The following is a 12624-nucleotide window of genomic DNA, read 5'->3' as shown; positions in this document are numbered from 1 at the left end:
TCCTTCACCTGGGACCCAGCTAGCTTTCTGTAGCTCCTCCAGAATGGGTCTTGGTTTCAGTGGAAGAATGCAGGAGACAGGAGAGCCACCACAGGCTGGTCAAGTCTTCTCCCTCAAAGTGCAGGAGGCAGGAGAGCCACCACAAGGATGATCAAAGGTGGAATTTCTCTCTTCTCAGTGGAGAAGTGAAGGATATAGGACAACCACCAAGAGGGTCTTTATCGTCCAGTCTGTCTCTCCTCCCAGATCTCTTAGCTCTTATATACACTATTATAAATACATCATCATAGGTGTCAATCTTGTAGAATAGGTGTCAACTTGTAGAACTATATTAAGTACTAAGTACATGTAAACTAGAGAAATATTATAGGTGTAGATAAGTAATTCAAAAGTAACTAAAGGAAGAAAAGGACCCCAGAAATGATTGGAAAAGGAAATTCCTCTTGAAAGATGTAGTGCCTGACCTCTTTCTTGAAAGATAGTGAATGAAATATGAAAATGAGGAAGGACTGAGTTCTTGGAGAAAAGAGATAGAATATTGAGTTATCTTAATTCTAGTGACTTAACATATTGTTTTAGGATTAAATCAATCATACTGAACTAGAGAACTATTAATCACCATGCTAAACTAGATAAACATTGTCTTATCAATTCCACTGAGTTAATACCTTATTGTAGGATTAAATCAATCATACTGAGCCTTAAGTATATTTCTCCAAAGTTCCTGCCCTTTACAACTAGAGATGGCCCAGGATACAGTGGGAGACCTTGCCCCTTTTAAGCTGTTTCCCAGATCTCAGTCTGGTTGAGGCAACCATTTAGTCATTAAAGACTAGGTAAAAATTGAGGGGAAAAATGGTTTACTTTTTCTTCATAAAAGAGTCATTGTGTGGGAAGTGAAGAACCTCAGAGGTTCTGGCTAGAACAAAAAAACAATTGTTATTTATACTCTGAGTCATCAAAACCCAAGCAATGAGCTAGTGATACTTAGACTGGGACTTATTGGTGACCAAGGAATGAAAGCCAGAGCCTATTGTGATTCAAATGGAGCTATTTGACTATGGCTGGACAAGTAGATGGAAATCAGATTATGCAGACTCTTTGAATGACAGGATAAATAGTTTGTGCTTTATTTGAGAAGCCATATGCAGAAGCGTAAGGTATTTAGCTATCAAAGTGATTCAGTCACCATAAAATTTCTTGAGGAATGTTATTTTGCTATATAGCTGATCAGAAATGTGGATTGCCTTCTCTCCCCATTTTTGATCTGATTGGGAATCTGTGCTCAGTATTACTCAAAGCATAACAAGTATTTTATTTACTTCTTTGAGGTTTCCAAAATATGGCAATCATTCACCCCCATAGGTTAATTCTCTGTAATAATTCATATTTCTATAACAATAATCTATGCTTTTGTGTTTTTTCTCTTAGTAATTTGATGAAATAGCCAGCAGTTGATCAAATGGTTTATTCAAGCTTGTGTATTGATGCAATAACAATTTTATAATTAAACCTCAAAACCCCTAAATTCCTAATCTTCAGGGACATTACTGGCTGATGGTCTAATTTGGGGAAACAATTCATTTATCCTTAGAATTCCAAGGAGACTTAGAAGATCATCATCTGGAATCTTGCTTTTTAGTAATGTTATAAACAGTTATTCTCTTGGAAATTTCCTTTAAAGAAAATGAACAAATCATAGTTCATTTCACTGTGAAGTATTCTTACTTGGATAAATTCAGTAGATTTAGATTTTAATATTAATATAAAAAAAGTTATTCATCTTCTTTCTCTTGTCTGGCAAACTAGGTTTGTTTGCATGGAAAAAATGCATTTGATTTTATTGCTGCCTCTAATACTCTGGGGATAATGGCAAAAGGAAAACAAAATAACTACGATATTATTTAAAATGATAGATAAAATTTATGCAGTACTTTGAAGTTTACAAAAACAGCTTTCATCCATTAGACATATAGATATATAGAATATAGGTAAATTCAGGTATCATTGTTCTCATTTTTAAAATGAGTCTCTTATTAAATTAGTTGTTAGTAGTCAAGCAGTAAATGTTACAGATTTGTCTTGAATCTAGCACTTTTTGATTTCTGAGTCCAGCAAGCAAAGTTGATGTGAATGTTATCTTTCAAATTAATTTTCTCCAAGGTGACTCCTGTGTTATCTTTATATACCTATGAATGATATAGGGATATCCTATTGTGGAGAGTATCTTCCTTCAGCATCTGGCTGTACAAACTTGAAAGGGACATATGAGGTCATCTTTCAGAGGGTTCATGTCATTCAGTCATATAACTATAGATTCTCCTATATTTGAAAAATGTTTTCGAGTTTGGTATCTCAAATATTGTATTGTATGAAATATGACTCTTCTCTCAGTGAATATGTAAACCCTATGGTTACAGCTTTCATTGGAAACATTTAAAACATTAAAGAGGACAAAAAAATACTCAACTCCATGATTAATAGAACACTTTTTGACAGTATATCTCCTCTCCCCAATACCTGTCTTAGTCCTATTGAACAGCCTTCAAAGACCTAGTAATACTAATACTCTAGTAATCATCTACTTTTACTATTCAACAGGATGTTCATAGCAATGAATTAATGGGATCATTTCTTTTAAAAGAAAACTGAGCTATCTATGGATCTTTTCTCGTATCTTGAAAGTCATAAATCTTTTATTAAAGTGTTTATGATATTTCTAAAAGGAAATACCATGGTAAAAATATCATGAAATATCATGGTGTTTAGGACTCTAAATAGGAGATTCTCACATTTTTACTACTTTATCTTCTATCCCTGCCCTTTTCTTTCTGGATAAGTAGCTTGTTCACATTCCTGTTAAACCAAACAGATCCATATGGCTCTCTTGAAAATAATTTCTTTGATAAAATCCACAAAAAAATTACTTAATTTTTAAAGAGAAATATTCCCCTGGGAATTTATAGACACACAAAATTTCCTCAGCAGTGCACTATTGAAATTCAATTCATCTTGTAATAACCCAAAACTATATTTATACACACAGATATTTGACAGAATTATTGACTTCAGAAATCATCATTCCTGATGATATCTCTGTTGATTATTGTTAATGGTGGGAAAAGGTTAATAAGCATTTCTTTCCAAGACAGATTCATCATTGTGTCAATTATATAAAAGAACTTTCCTAAGTATTTCCTCAGAATATAATATATTGTCTTTTCTTCCTTGTTTCTAGTGAATTAAAAATAATTTCGTTTTAACTCTCGTTAAGGATACATGTAGCATTTGAGTGAAGCATGGAAGAGCAACATTCTCTCCAGTCATATTTATGGGAGAACCTTGAAACTATTCTTGACTTTTGGGGTGAGCCCTGAAACTCTCCTGACAGGGACCCACCCTTTGTGGCAATTAAGTGGTTTCATTAAGATTGGCCCAGGACCCCTCCCTACTTATCTTGAACTTAAGTGGTCTCTTTTAGCTGGAAATCTGGACCTGATATTGAGCTGAAAATTAGTCCAGGACCACTCCTATTTTGCTCAAACTTAAATGATCTTATTCAACTGGGAATCTAGGCTTGAGGGCAGTGACAACATTGAAGTAATTTCATTCACTTGAAACTTCAGTCTTAGATTTCCCATTTAAAGGGCAATTTTGGGCTCATTTATTTGCAGAGGCCTGAAGTAGGAATCATGCCATGTCAAGGGACCTCTCTCCCTTTGGCACAGCTGCCTACCAGGACTCCTGCCTGCTGTGAAGAGACAGTCTCTTCTCAGTGATAAACGTTTTGTTATCTCTCTGACAGAATTTCTCTGCTAGGACCTTTATCTCTCTGCTAGGACTTTGTCGCTCAGAAGTCATTCTTCCTAGCAAAAACTGACTTTTCAGTGCCAATAAAACTTTCCTTTTGCCATCCAAACTTTTTGGGTTCTTGAATTCTTTCACATTGGACCTGTGCCGACCAAAGAGGGATTTCCCACAACTCTCTGTACTGCCACTAACCACATCATTTGGTTCCCTAACCACATCAGTATCTCTCCTTCTTATAAGTCAGGTGGTAATATCTGGAGGCAATTATAAAAGTAAACAAAATGGAAATGAAAGTCTCATCCTTGAAAGAAAGAATGCTATGAAAGTTAGACTGCTATCAGTTTGGGGAAAAATTCACTGGTTTACAATTTAGAGTTGGAAGGGATCATAGATATCATCTATTAGATTATTTTGTTTTACAAATGATGAATTCATCCACAAAGAAGTCAAATATCATGGCCTGGGTCCTCCCAGGTCCTCTATCAGCCAAACTGAGTTCATGAAATCCCTTTTTTCTCATTTACTTAAAAATAGAGTTCATTTGTTGTAGATAGTTTAACTCTATTCCTGTCCAATGGTGAAGAGAATAGATGGATTCCAGATGACTTTTTTGGATGAAAACACTTTCAGTATTTTCTGATTTAATTTGTAATGTTTTAACTATAAATAAGAGTGAGGCCTCATATTAAAATACATTTTACTTGTGTCTTGTTTTATATCAAATAATGCTTTTTGAATTACAAAAAGACAAATTTAATAATGCATTGTTAAATTTAATAAATATTTTCAAAAAAGGAAACAATTATCCCTAACTGAAAATTTATGGGTACATCCACTTTTTTTTTTCCTCTTGATGAATTGATTATTTTTATCTTTTAGTGATTAAGATTATAATACAAAAGAAATGTTTATTTTTTTTTCAGAACGTTTTTTTTTTTTTTAAATAGCCTTTTATTTACAGGATGTATGCATGGGTAACTTTACAGCATTAACGATTGCCAAACCTCTTGTTCCAATTTTTCACCTCTTACCCCCACCCCTCCCTAGATGGCAGGATGACCAGTAGATGTTAAATATATTAAAATATAAATTAGATACACTATAATTATACATGACCAAAACGTTATTTTGCTGTACAAAAAGAATCAGACTCTGAAATATTGTACAATTAGCTTTTGAAGGAAATCAAAAATGCAGGTGTGCATAAATATAGGGATTGGAATTCAATGTAATGGTTTTAGTCATTTCCCAGAGTTCTTTTTCTGGGCATAGCTGGTTCAGTTCATTACTGCTCCATTGGAAATGATTTGGTTGATCTCGTTGCTGAGGATGGCCTGCTCCATCAGAACTGGTCATCATATAGTATTATTGTTGAAGTATATAATGATCTCCTGGTCCTGCTCATTTCACTCAGCATCAGTTTGTGTAAGTCTCTCCAGGCCTTTCTGAAATTATCCTGTTGGTCATTTCTTACAGAACAGTAATATTCCATAATATTCATATACCACAATTTATTCAGCCATTCTCCAACTGATGGACATCCATTCAGTTTCCAGTTTTTAGCCACTACAAAAAGGGCTGCCACAAACATTCGTGCACATACAGATCCCTTTCCCTTAAAAGAAATGTTTAGAAGTACCTTCTCTAATTTTTTTAATATTTTGCTTTAATCTGCATTTAGATCTATAATTCTATGTCTAGATGTGAATAGCATTTTTCATAATGAATCTTTTAGAATTGGATGCCTATTATTCTTAACATTTTTTTTATTTTATATATTTAATATTTCCCCACATTCAAAACAATTTTTTTAACATTTGTTTTTAAGATTTTTCTTATCTCTCAACTCCATCTACAATTAAGAAACCACATGGGAAGTTATGCAAAACATTTTCATAAAAGTTAAGTTGTGAAAGAAAGCCTAGATCTTCTATCCTAATGAAAATTAAAACCCTCAAGAAAAAATAAGTTAAAAATGGAGAAATAGAGTAATAAAGAATACTTCAATCTATATTCATAATCAATCAGTTTTTCTCTGGTTATGGATAGGATTTTTCATCATAAGTCCTTCAGAGTAAGCATGGATGATTGTACTACTGAGAATAATGAAGTCATTTACAGCTTTGTATACAGACTATTGCACTTTGTTCATGAAGGATTTTCCAGCTTTTTTTTTTCCTGAAAGCATCCTGCTCACTTTTTCCCTGAGATATTCCATCCCAGAAATTGGCTTTAAATTTTTTTTTTTTTTTACAATTACTATTGTTAATTATATTTTCCTCCATTTATTGGCTCTCTCCTTTCACCATGTCCCTCTTCAAAAGGGTTTTACTACTGACCACTCCCTCCCCCAATATGCCCTTTCTTTTATCATACTCCTCCCTTTCCATATCCCATTCACCTCCTATTTTCCTTATCCTTCAGGAAAATTTCTATTCCCCTATTGAGTATGTATGTTGTTTCCTATTTGAGCTAATTTTCACAAGAGTAAAGTTCATTCATTTTCTCTTCCCTTTCTTCCTCCTGCCCCACCCTCCCTTGTTCTGCCTAGTGTATATAAAAGCTTTTCCATCCAATTTTTTTTTTATGGCAGATAATTTGCACCATTCCCTTCCTCTCAATATATTCCTCTTATATCCCTTAATTTCATCACTTTTAAAAAGATATTATTCCTTCATATTCAACTCACACCTATGCCCTCTGTCAATATATACTCCTTTTAACTGCCATAATAATGAAAATGTTCTAATGATTAGGAATGTTCTAATGTAAGAAAGTAAACAGATAAACTTTAAGTCCCTTATATCACTTTCCTGATTACTTCCTTATGCTTCTCTAGAGTCCTGTATTTGAAAATCAAATTTTTCAATCAGCTCTGCTCTTTTCATCAAGAATGCTTGAAAATCCTGTTTCATTGAATGACCAACTTTCCCTCTGAAGGATTTCTGGATAGGTAATTCTTGATTGCAATCCTAGCTACATTGCTCTCTAGAATATCATATTCCAAGCCCTGCAGTTTTTTAATGTAGAAGCTGCTAAATCTTGTTTTAGCCTGACTGTGGCTCCACTATACTTGAATTGTTTCTTTCTGGATGCTTGCAATATTTTCTCCTTGATCCGGGAGTTCTGAAATTTGGCTGTAGTTTTTTTTTTTTTTTTTGGCTGAGAGTTTTTATTTTGGAGTCTCTTTCAGGAGGTAATGATAGATTTTTTCAATTTTTATTTTATTCTCTGGTTTTAGAATATCAGGAAGTTTTCCTTGATAATTTCTTGAAAGATGATGTTCAGGCTCTTTTTTTTAAAACATGATTTTCAGGTAGACCAATAATTTTTAAATTATCTCTCCTGGATCTGTTTTCTAGATCAACTGTTTTTCCAATGAGGTATTTCATGTTTTTTTTCCCCTATTTCCCCCCCACCCACACACACACTTTTTTGATTTTGATTTATTGTATCTTAATTTCTCATAAAGTCATTATTTTCCATTTGCTCAATTCTATTTTTTAAGAAATTATTTTCCTCAGTGAGCTCTGGTTACTTCCTTTCCAACTGACCAATTTTGCTTTTTAAGGCATTCTTTTCCTTATTAGTTTTTTTGTATTTCCTTTTGTACCTCTTTGAATTTTCCTAATTTTTCTTTAATCTCTCTCACTTAATTTTCAAAGTCCCTTTTGAACATTTCCATAGGCTGAGCCCCCAATGCTTATTTTTCTTAGAGGCTTTGGATGTAGGAGCTTTGACTTTGTTATCATCTTCTGAGTGTGTATTTTGATCTTCCTTGTCACCATAATAATTTTCAATGTTCAGAAACATTTTTTTGTTTTCTACTCATTTTCTTAGCTTTTAACTCTTTGTTAAAATAGGGCTCTGTTTCCAGTGAACAGTGCATTGTCCCAAGCTCCAGGGGGTTTGTGCAATGGTTTTCAGAAACCCTTCTAGGACTCTGACCACATGTACTTTATTCTGCCCTGTAGCTGTTAGATGTGATCCCACCCTACTGTAGCTGTAAGATCTAGTGCCTTGGCCAGGGCCAGGGTTCTGATGACCTGGGCTCCACTGGGACTGCACACCAGAGTCCCACCTCATTGCCACAGACCCTCTCCACTGACTTTCTGAGTCTTCCCTGGTGTCCCCAGGATTAGAGGTCCAGAAGCCTCCAGCACTGCTGCTAATTCAGAGGTCCTGGCTGGAGTTGGGGCTGTACTGGCTTCCCATTAGTTCTATAAACCTTTTCTGCTGACCTTCCAGGTCCTCTTTGGTGTATCTGAGCTGAGAGGTCTAGAAGGTACCAGTACTGCCACTGTTTTAAGAAGTCAGTCCAGGCTGGGACTGGGGCTGCACTGTCATGCCCTGCCCCAGGATTCCCACTCTGTTGTCACAGACCTTTTCTGCTGAGCTTCTAAGTTGTCTTCAGGTGGAAAATGGTCTACTCCATCTTTTTAGATGTTCTGATGCTCTAAAATTTGTATAAAGTCATTATTTAAAGGAATTTGGAGTAGTTTGGGAGAGGGGTGGGGCAAGTTCTTGCCTTTACCATGACATCTTGGCTCTGCCTCTCCAAAATTTTAAATGAAACCACTGAGCCCAAAAAGAAAAGCATGTGAAAGGAAATGCTGCTGATTAAATATGATTATCTATGGATAGATGTTTGCTGCCTCCTTTGGAGGGCAGAAAAAGAAGTTAAGCCTTTTTATTGAAGATGGTTTCTAAAGCAAAGACAAATCTTGTAGGTTCAAGCCTATGAAGTAGGAAAAGAAAAGCTAATGTTATATGTGTCAACAGATGTCTCTCACTTGAAGAAGAGTATTGTCAAAGCAGAAAAGTTAACTATTTTCAAAGGTCATCAGGAAAGTATAAAACTTTGGAACATGTTCTCCTAGACCTCTTTTAGAGCTTTAGTTCTGAAAAATTGGAGATTTAGGACTAGTTCCAGTACTTCTCAGTGTCAGTTGTTTCTGTCATAGGGAAATCATGAGTGATTAATGATGATGTTTCATTCCTATATAGTACTAGAATTCAAATGAGGTATCCTGGGACTGAAAAAATGAGCTGATTAAACTGGAAACTGGCAAAAGAAAATTAACATCAAAGGAAGATTAAAATAGTACTTATCGACAGAACATAGATTTAGATATATATACTTATTTATATATAGTGTATCATCCCCTCATTTTACAAATGAGGAAACTGAGATACAAAGGTAAGCAGAATTGCCCAGGGACACACATGTAATAATGAGAAAAACACAGTGCTTAGCATGTACCAGGCACTTGATGAGTTATTTAATTATTATTTAAAAATAGGTTTTATGGATCTAAACCCAACTTAAAGATTGTATATGTCTGTATGTGGTTTAGCTAAAGATAACATTTGATATTAAGCATTTATCCAATGAAGATTATTTTTCCATTTACCTCATTTTTGTAAGACTTGGATGACATTTAAAACATTTCTTCCATTTCTTTCACAGGCTCATTTAGTTGCAGCTTTCGAAAAAAGCTTAGGGAATATGACTGGCCGTCTACAGAGCTTAACCATGACAGCAGAACAAAAGGTATGTTTATAGTAACTGATTCTAGGACACAGAAAGATTTTACAAATTATATCAGGTGTATGACTGCTTGAACAATAGAGGTTGTATTTTCCTTTTAGAGATTTTGACACATAGTCCTAATAAAGCTCTGGCTCTTAGTAGTCCAGAGCTTCCCATTTGTACTGACAAACAGAAGTTGAAAAATAAAAATCTTTCATTTATACATTTTAATTAAAGGAACTCTAACTTTCAACTTAATCCATATTGGAAGATCAGTGTTAAAAATATCTTAAATTTTCTCAAGAGTATTTCCTAATGTCTGGAAATTTTCTCTGAAGACTAAATTTTAAGGAAAAGAAATAGTATTATCAGAAGGAAAATAAGACATTTAGGAATTTTATACAGCTAGAAGGCCAACTATATGGCACACTAGATAGAATGCCAGATCTTGTGCAGGAAGACTTATCTTCTCACATTTGAATCTGTCCTCAGATATTTACTAATTGTGTGATCCTGGGAAGTCACTTAAGCTTGTTTACCTCAGTTTCCTCATCTATAAAATGATCTGAACAAGGAAATGGCAAACCACTCTAGCATTTCTTCTAAGAAATTCCAAATGGATTCACCAAGTAGTGGATGCCACTGAAACAATTGTACAGAAGAAACAGGACTGAACTAGAAATAGGATAATGTAGAATTGGACATGGCTGAAAACTTACTGGACAACAATAAATATACCTGGAAAGAGTTCCTTTTAAAGAGGACATTATAAAAGTAGTAAAACATCCATGCTAAGTTCCCAATTATAGGAAAGAAAGAAACAAGCATTTATTAAGTGTCCAATATATATCAGGTATTATGCTAAGTATATTTCATTTGATTCTTAAAACAATCCTGAGATATAAGGCTGTTAATTCTCCCCATTTTGCATTTGAGGTAATTAAGGCAAAGAGATTTTTAAAGTACCTTAATCAAAGTCGAAGAACTAGTAAATGTCTGAAACTTTATTTGAATATGGACCTTATTGACTTTAGTTCTTATACTCAGAAAACTATCTTCTCCAGAGTTATAGACAATAAAACATTACTGACTCATTTCCTAAACATAATTCAATTCCATACTAAGCATCACACAGTTTGATAGGAATTTATGAAAGAGAAATAAAAATTAAAAGAACCCATTCTACTGAAGAAAAGCAACATATCTTCTGAGAAATAAATATTATTTCAAGTAAATAAAAAGGAGACAGTGCTAACACATGGGATGTTTAAGATAGGCTTCAAATAGATGATAGTTTCCCAGTTGAGCTTTGAAGCAATGAAGATAAGGAGGGGGAATATTTGAGGCATCGAGAAAAACACAGGATAGGGAGATAGTGATTTACTTGTGTAATAGTAAGGAGACTTCTTTGTCTGGAACATAGAAAACATAGAGATAAACTATTGATTTTCTAAATACCAAATTACTGGGCTAAGGTATGAGGAAAAATCTGAAGATTAACTAACTTGATCAATTCTCTGAATTAACTTTTATTCTAGCATAGGATAAGAAACCAACACAGGTAATTATAAAAAATAAAATTAAATAATAAATGCATTTGAAAGGGACAGAAACACAAGCAAAAGTGTTTTGTAAAGACTAAGGGAAAAAGGTCATTACTGAAAGGAGGGCATCAAAAAGCAATGGCATTGAATAATCCAGACATTCTGGAGAGCAATTTGGAACTATGCTCAAAAAGTTATCAAACTGTGCGTACCCTTTGATCCAGCAGTGTTACTACTGGGCTTATACCCCAAAGAGATTTTAAAGAGGGGAAAGGAACTTGTATGTACAAGAATGTTTGTGGCAGCCCTCTTTGTAGTGGCCAGAAACTGGAAACTGAGTGGATGTCCATCAATTGGAGAATGGTTAAATAAATTGTGGTATATGAATATTATGGGATATTATTGTTCTGTAAGAAATGACCAGCAGGCTGATTTCAGAAAGGCCTTGAGAGACTTACATGAAGTGATACTGAGTGAAATGAGCAGGACCAGAAGATCATTATATACTTCAACAACAATACTATATGATGATCAGTTCTGACGGACGTAGCCCTATTCAACAATGAGATGAACCAAATCAATTCCAATAGAGCAGTAATGAACTGAACCAGCTACATTCAGCAAAAAAAACTCTGGGAGATGACTATGAACCATTACATTGAATTTCCCAATCCTCTATTTTTGTCCACCTGCATTTTTGATTTCCTTCATAGGCTAATTGTACACTATTTCAAAGTCCGATTCTTTTTGTATAGCAAAATAACTGTATGGACATGTATACATATATTGTATTTAACTTATACTTAAACATATTTAACATTTATTGGTCAACCTGCTATCTGGGGGAAAGGATGGGGGGAAAGAGAGGAAAAGTTGGAACAAAAGGTCTTGCAATTGTCAATGCTGAAAAATTACCCATGCATATATCTTGTAAATAAAAAGCTATAAAAAAAAAAAAAAAGCAATGGCATTTGTATTGTGTTGCACATGATGGGTAGAAGTTTAACAAAGAATGTCAAGGGGAAGAATAAACATAAGGGACAGAAGGGACAGAATGAATAAAGATATGGTGAAGATAGGGAGACATTTTAATAAAGATGGTCTTGGATACCAGAAAAATAATTTGAACTTAGTAAGTAATAGGTAAGCATTGAAATCTTTTTTATTTGTTTATTTGTTTGTAAATAGTATTTTAATTTTTTGCCCATTTACATGTAAAATAATTTTCAACATTCATTTTATAAGATGATGCTTTTCAATTTTTTTCTCCTTTTCCCCCCCTCTCCCTTCCCCAAAATTGCAATTTGATATAGCTTATACATGGGCAATCATAGAAACATTTCCATATTAGTGATGTTGTGAAAGAAGAAATAGAACAAAAGGGAAAAGACACAAACAAAACAACAACAAAAACAAAAAAAGTGAAAATAATATGCTTCAATCTACATTCAGATTTCATAATTATATCTCTAGATGTGAATAACTGTTGTGTCCTGCTTTCTAGAACCCCCAAGTTGGGGTGACAAAATGTACCATTGCTTTCTAGAGCCCCCACACCAGTGATTAAAATATACCATCCTAGTGGAGAAGTGATGAGGTGGGACTCCTGAGGATGGTGGGAAAATGGAGTCCATTTATTACAAGGTCTTTTCCTCTTTTATAACCTCATACCCTTAAGTAACAAAAACACCGGGCATGTGCTAAGTATATACTGCACATGTGAGACCACATAAACAA

At 34.2% G+C, this 12624-nt stretch overlaps 1 protein-coding gene across 15 annotated transcripts in view; it reads left to right on the top strand.

Annotated features, from left to right (window-relative positions):
* NAV3 (neuron navigator 3) overlaps nucleotides 1-12624 on the top strand; it is a 1064916-nt gene that overhangs the window by 986735 nt on the left and 65557 nt on the right. For all 15 annotated transcript variants that reach the window (XM_031938355.1, XM_031938352.1, XM_031938354.1 and 12 more), the window contains one exon: nucleotides 9281-9364. In XM_031938355.1, coding sequence (XP_031794215.1) covers nucleotides 9281-9364 — 84 coding nt within the window. The remainder of the gene's footprint in view (nucleotides 1-9280; nucleotides 9365-12624) is intronic.

The sequence above is a fragment of the Sarcophilus harrisii genome, chromosome 5 (genome assembly GCF_902635505.1).
Source record: "Sarcophilus harrisii chromosome 5, mSarHar1.11, whole genome shotgun sequence".
Classification (NCBI taxonomy): Eukaryota; Metazoa; Chordata; class Mammalia; order Dasyuromorphia; family Dasyuridae; genus Sarcophilus; species Sarcophilus harrisii.
The sequence above is the reverse complement of the archived record's forward strand: the minus strand, read 5'-3'. Positions and strand labels throughout refer to the sequence as shown.